This window comes from Lipotes vexillifer, unplaced genomic scaffold (assembly GCF_000442215.2).
Source record: "Lipotes vexillifer unplaced genomic scaffold, Lipotes_vexillifer_v1.1 scaffold1238, whole genome shotgun sequence".
NCBI lineage: Eukaryota > Metazoa > Chordata > Mammalia > Artiodactyla > Lipotidae > Lipotes > Lipotes vexillifer.
The window spans coordinates 56,466-75,356 of record NW_006775669.1 but is presented as its reverse complement, the minus strand read 5'-3'; the positions used below and the strand labels follow the sequence as shown (position 1 = coordinate 75,356).

The 18,891-nt window shown below is 35.3% G+C and overlaps 1 protein-coding gene across 1 annotated transcript in view; it reads left to right on the top strand.

Moving 5' to 3' along the window:
- Window positions 1–18,891, top strand: part of WASF1 (WASP family member 1) — an 88,376-nt gene that overhangs the window by 46,816 nt on the left and 22,669 nt on the right. Inside the window, exon 2 of the mRNA XM_007450098.1 lies at window positions 14,656–14,816. Coding sequence (XP_007450160.1) covers window positions 14,684–14,816 — 133 coding nt within the window. The 5' untranslated portion in view covers window positions 14,656–14,683. The remainder of the gene's footprint in view (window positions 1–14,655; window positions 14,817–18,891) is intronic.

The window sequence follows — 18,891 nt, the reverse complement described above, 5'->3', positions numbered from 1 at the left end:
GTAGGGAAAAAAAGGAGTTAAGTGTATCTAAGATTTCTCCTTTGGTCCTGAAATAGATAAAAGAAGACATATGGAGAATAATGAATTATAAAGAAATAAAAAGGGAAAAAGAAAGTCACTAAATGCTTCTTTACCCTCTCACTTAGTTTTGGTTTTAAAAGCCATCATTCCCCCATAACCCTATGCCGTAAATACCATGAAATTACTCTCTCTGTGATCCCAGTTACCTGGTTATATTTATTACTAGTATTGGTCATAAATCTCTTCCTAATCTCATAGACTTTGTAGATAGGGAATAATATATCATATAATTGATGTGATTTAGAAATAATTTTCAGTTTTGGCTGACATAGAAATTTTCTTAAGCCAAGAATTTGGGCCTCACCCCTACATCTAATCCATCATCAGTCCTATTGATTCTACTTTCAGGATATATCTTGAATTGACATGCTTCTATGTCACCATCATCTAGTCCAAATGACTACTATCTGTTATCAGGACAACTTCTGTCATCTTGTACCTGGGTTTTCTAACTGGTCCACCTGCATTTATTCTGCTATCACTCACCCCCCCAGGTCTCCATGCAGCAATTAGAATGAACAGCAATTCCTGATCTTGGCACTTCTTTGCTTAAAACTCCTAAGTGACTTCCCATTAGGATACATTGAAAATCTTTGACATTACTTTCAAGGTCCTACTTGATCTGACCCCCTACTGACTCTCAGTCTATGCTCACTACTCTTGTCCACTGTCCTGCTCTCATAGCTGCCAGTACATTAAACCCCTTAGCAGTTAAGGGCCTTTGCGTATTATGCACCTTCTAAGTTAGAATGAAAACATACACACACATGCTCCAGCTCCCCCAACCTAGCTAGCTAATTCCTAATAATCCTCTGGTGCCAAATTAAATGTCATTTTCTTGAGGAAATAGATCTCTTTATAATACCTAATACTTTTTACTTCATTGCACTATCATAAGTATAATTAGATACTAAATTCTAGCTAATCCCTGGGAGATTGGTTTTGCTTACCTTTTAATCTTCAGCAGTTAGCACAGTGCTTGAGCCATTGGTATTCAGTAATTGAATGTCTGGATGGATGGATGGATGGATAGATGGCAGTGTGTCAGTATTGCCATTTTCATATAAAGTACAACATATAGGTAATTATTGCTTTTAGAAGTATTACTTTCCAATAGAATAAAGAACACCTGATCTCGTTTTTCAAATAATTTAATCTGCATTTATGGTTTACATACCTCAGATTTCAAATTAACATCTCTTAAAACACTAAAAATAACCTTGGAGCGATTTTATGCCTGTATGATTTATCCAAGTGAGTTTCAGTAGTGGTTGTATTAATTTAAAAGAAATACATATTTTCTTTGAGAGTAACATGGAATCAAATTTGACTACACTGAATCTCATTTCCACTCTAGAGGTGTTTAACAATATTAATTATTTCATTAGCATCCATTTTTCTTTTTGAATCTAACAGTAACATCAGTAATGAATTGCAGTGTGTAGCTTATTTCTTCATTTCTTTTTTGCTTTAGTTCATATAGCAGTGTATTCTTTTCAACCAAAATTTAATACTTTGCTATTGTGACTTGAGGTGAAAAATATAATTTCTTTTTTGTAAAGATAGCACTCTTCTTAGGGCAGATTCTTTAAGCAAGGGTCAGAGCACCTCAAAACAGTCAAATAACTGTAGATGTTCTGCATGATCAATAGTTCTTTAATCCTGTGAGTGCCCAGTTTGGCTTTGTCATCTCTTCGTGTGTAGAATTTTAGAGATTCATGAGTAGTGAGTAGTTTTAAAGTTTACTGCTCATAACAAAGGGGAAATTTGTTATTTTTTTATATATTCCCAAGGAATATATAAAATTTATTTAATTCTTCTGTTATGCATAATTAAGTGGCTTCTACTCTTAAGGAGGTAGGAAATTTCTTAAAAAGTATTTGCACCCTCAGAAATTCTTAAAGTATTTAAAATACTGAAATTTGTTTTTATTAGAATAGTCATTTTATTCTAACCTGTTCCATTAGGTTACATAATACAATATAATCCTTTAGTTTGAATCCTTATAAAGTTTGAAAATTATATTTCCATGATTTAACATAAAGCTTTTCTTATTTAATATTAATGTCATTTAAAAAAAATCAGAAATACCCTTAAACAATCATAGATTAGTTGTTTCATTAACATATTAGTGAATATAAGGAATTAATACCTGTCATTGATGACATAATAAAATACTTTTAATTCTTATGCTCTTTCTATAACCTGCAAAGCAATTATTAACTGTAATTACTTTATGGCAGTCTTTTAAAAAGCAGCTATTTTATTTTCCTTGGAATTGCTAACTAAAGGAGTCCTTTAAATATTTAAGATAAATTTTATGGGTTATTTTTGAGTTCTGAAAATGATAATTTATTTTTCTAATATTTAAAGCCATAAAATTGCTATGATACCTGATCTTGGGTTATTTTTAACACTTTACATATTACTTTATACTTTTTTGTATATGTATGTGTACATGTGCATGTCTGTGTGTGTGTGTATATTATATATATATATTATATATATATATATATATATATATAATATATATATAACTGGTCTATGTGGTCCATGCTTTCTCTTGGGAGGGTGAAACAAGTAAGCCTGTGATTCCACAATACAAATAGAATAGAAAGATATTATTTTTCTCAAATGTATTTTCCATGCACATAGAAAAGAGCAACTCCCTAGAATCATAATTAAATAGTTGCTTTAGAAAGGGGTGTGTGTGTGTGTGCATGTGTCCTCTCCACTCAATAACCTAAAGAATTTTTTTTGCCTCCTTACAGTTAATGGTTTTCTTCTTTTTCCCTTTATTTATCATCAACTATTGAACATCTTCTATTTCTTAGATCTTGGAAACACAAGCTGAGTAAGGCAAGATTTTTTTGTCCTCTAGGAGTTCTTATTCAAGCATAGACATGTAAACATATAAGTGTAATACAGAAGAGTGTAATTGGTAGTATTTGGATAGATGCATATGTGGGTCAGAGTTGAGGGCACCAAAGAGTAGATAGTTACATCTGCCTGGGGCTTAAATCATGCTTCAGAAAAGAGGTAATGCTTGAGTCTAGTCTTGAACAGCTCTTCTCTGTGAGGATAAAAAAGGGAAAAGCATTCTAGACAGAAAACAGCATGAGAAAAGGCAGGACTGTAAGGCAGCAAGGTGTGTTAGAGCATGAGGTAGAAGGAGTGTAGTATGAATGAGGCTAGGAGACATTGGGAGGGACTAAATCCTGAAGAACTTGGTATATTATGTTTGGACTTTATCCTGGCAGCAATGAACCATTGAAGAGTTTGTTTTTGTAGGACAGTGACGTTACCAGATTCAAAATTTTGACAATATTCTTAACACTGTGATGGGAGTGCTGATATAGATGGCATGGCAGGAAAAAGCTGTAAGCCTCAAGACAGAAAGTCTAGTTCAACCAAGTGAGAGATGACCAGGGTTTGAATAAAAGCAGCAGAAGTTAGAATAGGAAAGGAACAATAGAATATGAGAGGTGTTTATGAGATAGAATTAGTAAGGCTTTATTTCCTATTGGATATAGTTGGGAACTGTGGTGGTGGACAGAATTAAAGGTGATGTCTAGATTTGAACAGGAAATATAATGAGTTAAGTTTTGGACATGTTGAATTTGAGGGATGTTACAGAACTTCCAAGTACAGATGTCCGGGAGATAGTTGCATAAATGCATCTACAGGTTAGGAGAGAGATTTGAGTTGGAGTTAAGAATTGTTGAGCTTTTCGATAAATATATATTGAATTATTTTTATGTGCCAGTGATGTACCCGGCATCCAGCATACTATGAGGAACAAACTACACGATATCTGCTTTAAAACTAATAAAGGAGAGAAACAGAAATCAGTCATGAAGATATGTCATTACAAACTGAGACAAATGCTATAAGGAAACATTATAAGGTCCTATGAGAAAATTTTAACAGAAGGGCCTGATCTAGTCTGGGGCTGGGGCATCAGAGAATGCTCTTATTTGAGTTGAAATCTGAAGAACTAGTAGGAGTAGGGAAGAGAGGGAATGTGGGCAAGAAGAGTATCCCGGGCAGAGGGAACATCAGCATCATACTAATAAGGTTGTCAAACTGAGTTAAAAAAATAATGAATGAAAAAGAAACACCTAAATGTATGCTATGAAATGACATGTATAAACCATAGGGATAGGTATACAAGAAAGTTGAAAGGAAAAGGATGGGAAAAGCTATATCATGCAAACAAAAGCCGTATTACTAGAGATAAAGAGAACTTTATAGTGATAAATGTACTTGATAACATAGTCTCAAAATGTGTAAATCATATGGAGAATTTGATAAATCTGTAATCATAGTGGAAGATCTTAACACATCTCTCTGATAGAACCAGAACACAAAAAAATCATTAAGACTATAGAAGATTTGAACACAATTAGCAAATCTAACTAATGGACATATGTAGAACACTGTAACCACCAACAACAAAATATACATTCTTTATGTATAATTGACTATATGCTGGGCAATAAAGTAAACACAAATACATTTTTTTACATCTTTATTGGGGTATAATTGCTTTACAATGGTGTGTTAGTTTCTGCTTTATAACAAGGTGAATCAGTTATACATATACATATGTTCCCATATCTCCTCCCTCTTGCATCTCCCTGCCTCCCACCCTCCCTATCCCACCCCTCTAGGTGGTCACAAAGCACCAAGCTGATCTCTCTGTGCTATGCAGCTGCTTCCCACTAGCTATCTATTTAACATTTGGTAGTGTATATATGTCCATGGCACTCTCTCATTTTCTCCCAGCTTACCCTTCCCCCTCCCCATATCCTCAAGTCCATTCTCTAGTAGTTCTGTGTCTTTATTCCTGTCTTACCCCTAGGTTCTTCATGAGATTTCTTTTTTTCTTAAATTCCATATATATGTGTTAGCATATGGTATTTGTCTTTCTCTTTCTGACTTACTTCACTCTGTATGACAGACTCTAGGTCCATCCACCTCATTACAAATAGCTCAATTTTGTTTCTTTTTATGGCTGAGTAATATTCCATTGTATGTATGTGCCACATCTTCTTTATCCATTAATCTGATAATGGACACTTAGGTTGTTTCCATCTCCTGGCTATTGTAAATAGAGCTGCAATGAACATTTTGGTACATGACTGTTTTTGAATTATGGTTTTCTCAGGGTATATGCCCAGTAGTGGGATTGCTGGGTCATATGGTAGTTCTATTGTAAACACAAATACATTTTAAAGGATTGAAATAATACAGAATATGCTCTCTGACTATAATGCCATTAAGCTAGAAATTAGTAACAAAATGATAATTGGAAAATCTCCATACGTTTGTTAATCAAAATAATATACTTCTAGATAACCCATGGAGCAAAAATAAATCACAGTGCAAATGCAGTAAGCCATAACAAAATTATTACATATCAAAATTTGAGGGATAAGGGCTTTCCTGGTGGTGCAGTGGTTAAGAATCCGCTTGCCAATGCAGGGGACATGGGTTCGAGCCCTGGTCCAAGAAGATCCCACAGGCCGCAGAGCAACTAAGCCTGTGCACCACAACTACTGAGCCTGCGCTCTAGATCCCATGAGCCACAGCTACTGAAGCCCACGTGCCTAGAGCCCATGCTCCGCAACAAGAGAAGCCACCACAATGAGAAGCCCGTGCAATGCAATAAAGCGTAGCCCCCGCTCGCTGCAACTAGAGAAAGCCAGTGTGCAGCAACAAAGACCCAACGGAGCCAAAAATAAATAAATAAATTTATTTTTAAAAAATTTTGAGGGATACAGTTAAATATATGCTTAGAGGATAATTTATAGCTTTAAAACCATATGTCTGAAATGAAGCTGAATATCAATAAGCATCTATATCAAGAAACTTTTTAAAAGAGCATCATATTAAACCCACTGAAAGCAGGAGAGAAATAATATATCAGCAATAATGAAATTCAGTAAAGCCAAAAATGGGTTCTCTAGAAAGATTAATAAAATCGATAAACCCTTTGTGATTTAAAAAAAAGAGCATGCAAAATTAATATAGTAAATGAAAGCAAGGATATTTTACAATCTTATAATCATAGGAAAGTCATAAGAATACGGCAATAAATTTGAAAATTTAAATGAAGTAGATAAGTTTCTAGAAAATGCAGCTTACCAAAAATTAACGAAATAGAGAATGTCAAAAATTCTGACAATTAAAGAAAGAACTCATATTTTTAAATAATTTTTATTGGGAATATAGTTGATTTACAATGTTGTGTTAGTTTCAGGTGTATAGCAAAGTGAATCTGTTATACATACATATCCACTCTTTTTTAGATTCTTTTCCCATATAGGCCATTACAAAGTAATGAGTTCCCTGTGCTATAGTAGGTTCTTATTAGTTATCTCTTTTATATGTAGTAGTGTATATGTATCAATCCCTATCTTCCAATTTATCCCTCTACTCCTTTACCTGCCAGTAACCATAAGTTTATTTTCTACATCTGTAACTCTTTTTCTGTTTTGTAGCCTTTTAAACTTCTTATTATTTATTTATTTTGGCTGCGTTGGGTCTTCATTGCTGCACATGGGCTTTCTCTAGTTGTGTGGTGAGTGGGGGCTACTCTTCATTGAGGTGCACCGGCTTCTCATTGAGGTGGCTTCTCTTGTTGAGGAGCACAGGCTCTAGGCGCACGGGCTTCAGTAGTTGTAGCACCCAGGCTCAGTAGTTGTGGCTCACGGGCTCTAGAGTGCAGGCTCAGTAGTTGTGGCACATGGGCTTAGTTGCTCTGCAGCATGTGAGATCTTCCTGGACCAGGGCTCGAACCCATGTCCATGCGTTGGCAGGCGGATTCTTAACCACTGTGCCACCAGGGAAGTCCCATAGCCTTTTTTAAGATTCCACATATAAGCAATATCATATATTTGTCTTTCTCTGTCTGACTTCACTCAGTATGACAATCTCTAGGTCTATCCGAGTTGCTGCAAATGGCATTATTTCATTCTTTTTAATGGCTGAGTAATATTTCATCCTATATATGTGCCACATCTTCTTTATCCATTCCTCTGTTGATGGACATTTAGGTTGCTTCCATGTCCTGGCTATTGTAAATAGTGCTGCAGTGAACATTGGGGCACATGTGTCTTTTCAAAGTGTGGTTTTCTCCAGATATATGCTCAGGAATGGGATTGCTGGATCATATGGTAGCTCTATTTTCAGTTTTTTAAGGAACCTCCATACTGTTCTCCATAGTGGCTGTACCAGTTTACATTCCCACCAACAGTGTAGGAGAGTTCCCTTAAAAATTCATAATATTAAACTTTCCCACAAAGGAAACTTGAGGCTAAATGGCTTCATAATTGAACTATACCAAACTTTTAAGAAAAAAAATTATGCATATCTTATACAAATTCTTCCAAAGAATAGTTGAAAGAGGGAACATATCCCAACTTGTTTTATTAGACCAGCATAACCTTAATACAAAAGACTTCTCAAGGACAATACATGAAAGGAAGATAATAGACCAATTTCTTTCATGAACATAAATGCAACAATTAATAAACTTAGTAACAAACCAGAACCAAATCCAGCAATACAATAAAAATGATATAACCTTCCTATTTTGAGGTCAGCTGATTAGCAACATTCATTCCAACTGCTATCTTAATTTCCCTTTGCCATGTACTACAGTTACAAATTCTGGGGAATCGAACATAGATTGCTTTGGAGGGCCATAATTTTGCCCTGCCACATACATCTCAACCAGGCTGGGTTTATTCCAAGGATGCAAAGCTGTTTAACATAAAAAAAATCAATCACTGTAGTTCACCACATTAACAATAAAAGAAGAAAGTCACATAATTATATTAGATGTAGGAAAAAATTATAGAATCAACATTATTTTTAAAAAATCTTAGCAAATTAGGAATATATAGGAACATCCTTAATCTATTAAAGGATGTCTACAATGGAGAACAGACTTGTGGTTGCCAAAGGGGAGGGAGATGGGGGAGAAAGGGACTGGGTGTTTGGGGTTAGCACATGTTAACTATTATATGTAGAATAGATAAACAACAGAGTCCTACTGTATAGCACAGGGAACTGTCTTCAATAGCCTGTGATAAACCATAATGGGAAAGAATTTTTAAAAGAATGTATATATAATATAATAATATAAATAACTGAATCACTGTGCTGTCTAGCAGAAATTAACACAACATTTTAAATTAACTATACTTCAAGGAAAAAAAGTGTCTAAAAGGCAAAGCAACAATAACAACAAAAACCCTATATCAGGCATCTTGTGAAATATTGAAGGCTCTCCCTTTTGGTTTAGGAAAAAGACAATAATACTCTATTTTACATTGTATTAAAGGTTCTAGCTAATGCAATAAGGGAAAAAAAGGAAGAAAAAATTAAAAATAAATGAAGATTAGAAAGGAAGAAATAAACAATCATTAATCATATATAATAGATTGTATACATTTTAAAAATCCAAAATAATTTTAGGTAGGTTAGTGGAGATTAGGAAAGTCTCCTAATATGCAGTCAATATTCAAAAATTAACTTATTTTCTGTATATACAATAAAGAGAAAAGAAAATATGCCATTTCTAGTATTGTAAAAAAAAATCATATACATACAAATGAATCTAACAAAGGATGTGTGACTTCTATTCTGAAAATTATAAAACATTATTAAGAAACATTCTAAAAACCTGAAATAATGGGAGGGATACACTATATTCATGGATAGGAATATGCAGTGTTGTACAGATATCCCTACTTCCCAATACGATCTATAGATTTAGTACAGTTCTGGTCACATTCCCAATGGGTGTGTTTCTGTCTGTCTGTATAACCTGATAATCTGATTCTAAAATTCACATGGAAGTACAAAGGGCTGAGAAAAAACAGCATTTTTGAAGAACAAGGTAGGAGGACTTACCCTATTCGATATCAAGACTTACTGTAAAGCTCCACTAAGATTAGCTCTAGACTCAAAATGGATTTAAAAATACATAGAAACTTGGTTTATGACAAAAGCACCACTGTAGAGCAATAGGGAAACAACAGTCTTTTCAGTGAATGGTGTTGAAATAATATGTAAGAAACTTGACTGCTACCTAACACCATTCACAAAAATTAATTCCATGTCAATTATAGATTAAAAGTGCAAGGCAAGGGCTTCCCTGGTGGCGCAGTGGTTGAGAGTCCGCCTGCCGATGCAGGGGACACGGGTTCGTGCCCCGGTCCGGGAAGATCCCACATGCCGTGGAGTGGCTGGGCCTGTGAGCCATGGCCGCTGAGCCTGTGCATCCAGAGCCTGTGCTCCTCAAGGGGAGAGGCCACAACAGTGAGAGAGGCCCACGTACTGAAAAAAAAAAAAAAAAAGTGCAAGGCAAAACAACAAAGCTAAGAGATAATATCATACTTATGATCTTAGTGTATACAATGATTTAAAAACCTATGCTTTCCATTTACACTAACATCAGGAACAAGACAAGGTTGCCCACTCTCATCTCTCTTATTCAACATAGTTTTGGAAGTTTTAGCCACAGCAATCAGAGAAGAAAAGGAAATAAAAGGAATCCAAATCGGAAAAGAAGAAGTAAATCTGTCACTGTTTGCAGATGACATGATACTGTACATAGAGAATCCTAAAGATGCTTCCAGAAAACTAGAGCTAATCAATGAATTTGGTAAAGTAGCAGGATACAAAATTAATGCACAGAAATCTCTGGCATTCCTATACACTAATGATGAAAAATCCGAAAGTGAAATCAAGAAAACACTCCCATTTACCATTGCAACAAAAAGAATACAACATCTAGGAATAAACCTACCTAAGGAGACAAAAGACCTGTATGCAGAAAATTATAAGACACTGATGAAAGAAATTAAAGATGATACAAACAGATGGAGAGATATACCATGTTCTTGGATTGGAAGAATCAACATTGTGAAAATGACTCTACTCCCCAAAGCAATCTATAGATTCAATGCAATCCCTATCAAACTACCACTGGCATTTTTCACAGAACTAGAACAAAAAATTTCACAATTTGTATGGAAACACAAAAGACCCCGAATAGCCAAAGCAATCTTGAGAACAAAAAATGGAGCTGGAGGAATCAGGCTGCCTGACTTCAGACTATACTACAAAGCTACAGTAATCAAGACAGTATGGTAATGGCACAAAAACAGAAAGATAGATCAATGGAATAGGATAGAAAGCCCAGAGATAAACCCATGCACATATGGTCACCTTATCTTTGATAAAGGTGGCAGGAATATACAGTGGAGAAAGGACAGCCCCTTCAATAAGTGGTGCTGGGAAAACTGGACAGGTACATGTAAAAGTATGAGATTAGATCACTCCCTAACACCATACACAAAAATAAGCTCAAAATGGATTAAAGACCTAAATGTAAGGCCAGAAACTATCAAACTCTTAGAGGAAAACATAGGCAGAACACTCTATGACATAAATCACAGCAAGATCCTTCTTGACCCATCTCCTAGAGTAATGGAGATAAAAACAAAAATAAACAAATGGGACCTAATGAAACTTCAAAGCTTTTGCACAGCAAAGGAAACCATAAACAAGACCAAAAGACAGCCCTCAGAATGGGAGAAAATATTTGCAAATGAATCAACTGACAAAGGATTAATCTCTAAAATTTACAGGCAGCTCATGCAGCTCAATAACAAAAAAATAAACAACCCAATCCAAAAATGGGCAGAAGACCTAAATAGACATTTCTCCAAAGAAGATATACAGACTGCCAACAAACACATGAAAGAATACTCAACATCACTAATCATTGGAGAAATGCAAACCAAAACTACAATAAGTTATCATCTCACACCAGTCAGAATGGCCATCATCAAAAAATCTCGAAACAATAAATGCTGGAGAGGGTGTGGAGAAAAGGGAACCCTCTTGCACTGTTGGTGGGAATGTAAATTGATACAACCACTATGGAGAACAGTATGGAGGTTCCTTAAAAAACTACAAATAGAACTACCATATGACCCAGCAATCCCACTACTGGGCATATACCCTGAGAAAACCATAATTCAAAAAGAGTCATGTACCAGAATGTTCATTGCAGCTCTATTTACAATAGTCTGGAGATGGAAACAACCTAAGTGTCCATCATCGGATGAATGGTTAAAGAAGATGTGGCACATATATACAATGGAATATTACTCAGCCATAAAAAGAAACAAAATTGAGCTATTTGTAATGAGGTGGATGGACCTAGAGTCTGTCATACAGAGTGAAGTAAGTCAGAAAGAGAAAGACAAATACCGTATGCTAACACATATATATGGAATTTAAGGGGAAAAAATGTCATGAAGAACCTAGGGGTTAGACACGAATAAAGACACAGACCTACTAGAGAATGGACTTGAGGATACGGGGAGGGGGAAGGGTAAGCTGTGACAAAGCGAGAGGGAGGCATGGACATATATACACTACCAAACGTAAAATAGCTAGCTAGTGGGAAGCAGCCGCATAGCACAGGGAGATCAGCTCGGTGCTTTGTGACCACCTAGAGGGATGGGATAGGGAGGGTGGGAGGGAGGGGGACGCAAGAGAGAAGAGATATGGGAACATATGTATATATATAACTGATGCACTTTGTTATAAAGCAGAAACTAACACACCATTGTAAAGCAATTATACTCCAATAAAGATGTAAAAAATAATAATAATAAATAAATACATACATACATAAAAAAACCCCTATGCTTTCATACTAAACCTAAAAGAAAAAGATTGATTAATTCCATCACTTTCTCCTAAAAGACATCAAGAGAATGAAATAGCAAGTGACACAAGAGAAGATGTTTTCATCATGTATAACCTTTAAATGGCTCATATCCAGTGTTCCTACAAATCAACCCAAACACAACAAATGGTAAATAGAAGGTGGGCAAGAACATTGACTAGGCACTTCTCAGATGTGAAAAATCCAAAAGATAAACACATGAAAAGGTGCATAAACTCTCAGTAACTGGGGAAAACATAAAACTGCAATAAGTTATCACAATTTACCTACAAGAATTGCTAGATTTTTAAAAACAGTACCGAGTGTTGTGAGGATGTGGAGCAGCAGCAGCCTCTTACACTGCTGAAAGGAGTATACATTGGTACAGTCGCTCTTGGAACAGTTTGACATCGTCTCCTAAAGTTCAAGCTGTGCATATCCTTAACCAAGCTATTCTCCTAAGTATATTTACAACAGAAATGTGTAGAGTAAGACACATTTGTAAGACTTGCACATGAGTGTTCATGGTACTGTTATTCATAATAGCCTCAAACTGGAAACACGTATATAATAGCAACATTAGAATGTGTAAATAAATTGCAGTGTAGTTATACAGTGGAATATCTTACAGCATTGAAAATGAACATCCTACGGTTACACAAAGCAACATGGATGAATGTTACAAATATGTTGACTGTAAAGGGTAAGACACAAAATAATAATACATATCATATGGTTCTATTCACATAAACTTCAAAAAGCAATAAAAACAAAACTACAGTGTTTAGAGTTATCTGCTTAAGGTGTGAAAGTATAAAGAAAAACAAGGAAATGTGTATTGTAAGAGTCAGAATAATGGTTACCTTTGGGGAGAAAGGAAGCGAGGGTGACTGGGAAGGAGACCAAAGTGGGACGGTTCTGGGGTTTTTATTATGTTAGCTTGCTAGGTGCTTAAATCATTGAGCTGCACAATTTGTATACTTTTTTTCCTACATGTTTCATGTTGTACAATTGTAAAAAGGTTTAAAATTGTAGAGAGAATGCTGAGCAAACAGGTCGGAGAGGACAGATTTCATGTAAAAGTTTGTTTTTAAAGAATGGTGATGAGTAACACTTAAATGTAATGAGATTTATCCAAAACTTTCCATTTGGTAGTGATTAAAGCTCAGTAAATACTAAATGCCTTCCTTCAGTAAACATTGTTTACCAGTAGGTAAGTATAGGCAGTCCTCACTTTGTATGGTAGTGTGGGACCAAAAAGAAAAAAAGGTGACCATACAAGATAAAACTGTACAAAATGATCTTAATAATCAGTGGGAAAAAATAACAGTTGTTCCATAATCTTTAAAAATTTTTGTCAAAACATTAAAAATTCTTCTATGTTGGTTATAAATATATAGGGAAATGAAAAAAATAGTAAAGCTAATATTAATTTAGTATAATGTAATATGAAACATTAGAATTATAGTGCTTTATTTCTTTGTAAAAAACTTAACCAGGAGTAGTTTGAACAGTGCTTTGCCTTCTCCTTGTATAACTTAGAAAAACAGAGCTAGTAGAGTAAGCATCTTTTCTGTCCCATGGCAAATTTTCTTACTCTTTTCTACTAAATTTGGATCAGCTTCCAACACTTTATCCTTTGCACTTTCAGTGTCATGAAATATCTCCGAGAATTCCTTTATTGTGAAGTTTTTTGCTGTTGTCACTTCTTCTGGGCCATCTTCCTTTTGGTCACAACTACTTTCCTCATTTACATCAATAATTTCACCTTCACTAAATTCCTCTGACTGCATATCTGTGTCTCTCAAACAGTGGCAGTGACAACATTCCTGCAGTCAGCTGTTTTTTCTGTTACTCCGCTTATATTCAATTTGAATTTCACTCCAGTGTCATCATTTTTCCTTTCTGTGCCACACTTTTATCTTTGTTGGCCAGTTCCCTCTTTCAGTTACCATTTTGTAAAATTTCATATGAGTTTATCACTGGGAGGCAAGAAGGTAAACCAGCTACATGCTTTGCTGTCTGTAGGCGAACTGAGTAACAGATGAGAAGTGACCTATCACCAACAGACTTTGAAAAGAAGTGAAGTGATTGGTCACTGAAATGATGTGCATCTCTTTTTAACATAGTGACCTGTGAACTGAAGTGCCAGCAAAGAAGTTTGTATTTATGTAGTTACTCACACTTAGTATACTGTGGTAAGTGAAGTTGGAGCCATGTTGTTGGGGGACTGTTTAACAAATTGTGGAAGCTGAAATTTGTGCATATGGGAAGCCTGGGAAGTGAGGACTGACTGTAATTCAAAGAAGGTTGAACCATTTGATCAATTAAATATTTGGTTGGTTTTGATTAGATTGAGGATGTAAGGCTACTTGGACTATCTGATTTCTGAGCTATTGAATGCCTGATACATTTTATGTGGAAGGGTAATTCTGATACTACTCTTGCAGTTTCTTTAATCCTTTTAGGTACTTCCTTACAGAGGACCTTTCATACTAACTCTCTAGAACAAAACCCCTAGTTTTAGTAAGTAAAATCATTGGTTTTAGGAGAATAATAGTGATGATGATTATGCATTCACCATGAAGCAATTGACATTGAAAGTAAGTTTTTTAAAAAAATATTTTACATAATGTTGACATTCTAATAATTGAAGATAAAAATGGTTAACAAATTAACTTTGATTCATTTAGTCCAGTGACTCCATTTTCACCATCTTCATACTAGCAAATATTTTATTATTAAATGAAAAAGATAAGGTCTCACTCTGTTGGTCGAAACTGAAAAGTGTTAATTTATTGTTTGATTTCCTACAGGTGAACTGGCATAGAGGTTGATCTCAAGATGCCATTAGTGAAAAGAAACATCGATCCTAGGCACTTGTGCCACACAGCACTGCCTAGAGGAATTAAGAATGAACTGGAATGTGTAACCAATATTTCCTTGGCAAATATAATTAGACAGCTAAGTAGCCTAAGTAAGTATTTTTACATCAATTAAAAATATTACTCTCTGGCTTCCCTGGTGGTGCAGTGGTTGAGAGTCCGCCTGCCGATGCAGGGGACACGGGTTCGTGCCCCGCTCTGGGAAGATCCCACATGCCGCGGAGCGGCTGGGCCCGTGAGCCATGGCCGCTGAGCCTGCGCGTCCGGAGCCTGTGCTCCGCAACGGGAGAGGCCACAACAGTGAGAGGCCCGCGTACTGCAAAAAAAAATATTACTAGCAAACCAGAATGTTATGCTTTAGGGTATTAAGACGATACTCTTGTGATTAATTTGGAGGGGGGGAGATAGTTGATGAGAAGAGTACAAAGTTATCTTGAAAAATGTAGTCATTTTAAGTAAAATTAATGCGTTTTAGAATCATTTCTTCTTCCCCTGCATGTTTCCGCTGGGAAAGGGAAATAAGGATAGAATCTTTCGGAACAGAATCACATGATGGTTAAGAATTAATGAGATTGTTTTTAAAATATAATTCAGTCTGTAAAAGGTAGTGCTCAAGTTGTACTTTTGCTTGCTTGTTATCGCTATTTACTTTTTTAGAGGCTTAAACTATTTGTGTTTTGGGATGCTAGTATCTCTCTCTTTATATACATACATATATATATATATATATATATATATATATATCTTATTAGCATAGGGAAATATTTTTATATTACCAAATATCTAAAAGTGAAAGATGTGGAATAGTAACTAACTAGTCAGAGGATTAGGTTAGTCAGGTGAGTTTTCTAAAGGACATTAGGATATCAGTCAAGTGCAGCATGATAGCAGACAGAAGGCAAGCAGGTTGGTCAGATAATAAAGGCCAGTGGAAGGGACAGGTTAGGGGAGGAGGAGACAGGCAGTATGTTTCCATTATAAGATTACAGAACAGAGCTACTAGGTTAAGGAATTAAATAAATTATTTCCCATTTATTCTAAATGTAATATTAGAAAAAAATTTTTAAATCTAGTTTATCTTTTGAATTGAAGGATTAGCTTTTTATTAGACATTTATATTTCATTTTAAAGATAAAACAAGATGGTTTTGGTCTACATATCTTCTCTAAGTAGTCCTAGATTTATCAGCCATACCCACCCCCATAGATTGGCTTTATAGGCAGGATTAGCTCCTCTTTTCTTTTCCTTTTAACTTTTGTCCTTTCTTTTTATAATTGACTACTTAGCACAGGGTAAAAAGATGTTGTTAATCTGATTTGTTTCAAGTGAGAGCATTTGGACATACACATGTAGTCAGAGCAACATAAAAAGTTATATTTGAATATTCTTGGTGAGAGCACTAAATTTCTACATTGCCTATGAAATAGTTGTAGGAGTAAATTAAAAGACTGTTTCTTTGAATTTAAGTGTATTTGTTGTCCCATTTGGTGGGGTTTTTTTTTCATGTTAGTTATCAGCAGTGAATCACTAACATATTGTTTACTGTTTCTTCCTTGAGAAATTCAATATAAAGTGTACTTTTGAGACAAGTCAAAAGAAAAGGCCTAGAAAGTACATTAATATATGATTATCCCATATTGTTTAAAGTCATTTGCTAGCACTAATCGGTTTTATGATGTTAGATTCTATTAACGTAACATAACTTCATATAAAATTTATATATTCTATATGTATATGGGTACATCAGCTTGTTAATATTAAAACACATGTAGAAATGACATTAATAAATTTGGTTATTAGATACATAGAAATGACATTAATAAATTTGGTTAAAATATTTCTTTAAAATGAATATTAGATCTAATATAAACAACTTGTTTTAGGTATATTTTCAATATAGAATTTAGAACTAATGTGTGTCAGTTTTGCAGTACTAACCTGTTTCTTACATAACCTGAAGGTGAAAATTTAAGGAATTTTCAAGTTTGATACAGAAAGTCCATATAAGCAACATCTGTCAGCAAGCACATGGTCATGTTGTAGCCAGACTGAAAATAGAAATACATTGTAAAGATATAACTAAATTAGGTTTTGGGTACTTCAAACTTGGAATCAGAGACTATAGAGGCATTTTCTAAGCAGTTTGTAGAGATTCAAAACAAGAAAAAAGAGAAAAAGCGTAAAATATTGTAGCAAGGTGTAACAGTAGTTTACCACTCCAGAATTAAGCTCTCTGGCAGCTTTCCCACGTGACATAGTTGAGAACCTGGAATTAAATTTAAAAGGCCTCTAGATAGCCAGAATAAACAAGCCCAAGAACTAAAGACCATGCACATAAATTAACCAGTTGATCCCTCTCCCAACTTGTTTACTTTTACTTTGATAATTCAGATAGGGTTTATGATGTGGTTTCCAAGCATTAATGTTTCAGAGCATTAAAAGAGGAGATACGGAGGGGAGATAATAGAAGCAGGCAGTACTGAAGCCAACCAAAAGATGTAGTTCATAGCAAAGGAAGAAGTGACATAAGAGAAAAAGCAACATAAAAACTGGAAAGAGGCCATTTAATGTAAAAGCAAATATTCCTATACATTTCAAAGCTGTTGTTTCTCATAATCAATTCATGACTATAAGTCCTCAATAAAAGGTTAAATTATGTTTAATTTTTATTTAAGAAGACAGGGAAGCTTAGAGTGGATTTTACATTAGTTTCCATCCAAAATAGTTAAAATAATAATTAATGCATTAAATAATTTCTGAATTACTTAGAAAACTAGGCTATTCAGCATGGTTCTAGGTAATTCAGATTTTCACTTTGGTACTATTCCTAGCACCAAAAGTGCTATTGCACACAGCAGTGAAGGTCAACTCCAGAGCTCAGCATTGCTTGGGGCTGCACATCGTCCTGACCTCTTCCTTGCAAAAATATGCATCTGGTTCAGTTGTTTTTCCTAGCGGAACACAATTCTGTTTTATAATAGATAATTACTGAAAACATAGAATTCACTTTATTTAAATTTCTTCTGCTATACCAAAAGTTTCCCCATTTTATTGCCATCTTATTTAACAACCACTGGGACTCTAATTACCTGAGAGATCTTTTACATTTTCTCTTCCCAAGGCCTTGCTCTTATTGAATATGGTCACTTCATGCTACCAAGATGAGCTGACAGAGCCTACTTCTTGTTCTTAATCATAGAAAATTTGACAGATAGATAGGAAAGTAGATGGGTAAGAGGGTGGATAAATAGATTGGCTATATAAGACTAGATAATAGACAATGGACAGATAACACTGAATATTTTGCTGTGTGATAAAGGTACATGTTTCTTGTCTGAAAAGAACATACCCCATTTAGTTGAAGAATCTAATATTATGAAATCTGTGAGTTTCAAACAGTGTGAGCATGTATATAATTAAAATCAGGAGTTTTAGATTATAGGAACTGAGAAAAGGGAGATAGGCATAGGTGAAGTCATTAGAGGAGGCTTGCTGAATGAAATATGAATTGAATTGGGCCTTTAAGGAGCAAAAGAATTTGGAAACGAGATGAATGAAGAAGGAAGGCATTTCAACTTGCATGTAGAAGTAGGCAGATGAATGGAGGCAAAAATAAATATATGAGAGGGATTCAAGGGACATGATATTAGACGTGTAAGGTGGAGCTTGATTATGGAGGACAGTGTTAGCTGAGAGGATTTAGATTTTAACATCAGAGGTAATGAGACCTCATAGATTCTTGAGTAGAGACATAGTATAATAAATGTAAGGTTAGTTGAAATTCAGATCATACACAATTAGTTTTACATTGTGAACTTTATTCCTTTCACCTGTCTCTGGGAAGGAAGGAGGAGGTAGATGTGGAAAGTAAGAAGGAATATGAAAAGAGAGCAGATGGAGCTGTTTATCTTACCCACTGCAGTGCTTTGGTGCTTAAACCTGAGGTGGGGAAAGTGTAAACTCTTCTTAAAAAATCTGGGGGCTTCCCTGGTGGTGCAGTGGTTGGGAGTCCGCCTGCCAATGCAGGGGATACGGGTTCGTGCCCCGGTCTGGGAAGATCCCACATGCCGTGGAGCGGCTGGGCCCGTGAGCCATGGCCGTTGAGCCTGCTCGTCCGGAGCCTGTGCTCCGCAATGGGAGAGGCCACAACAGTGAGAGGCTCACGTA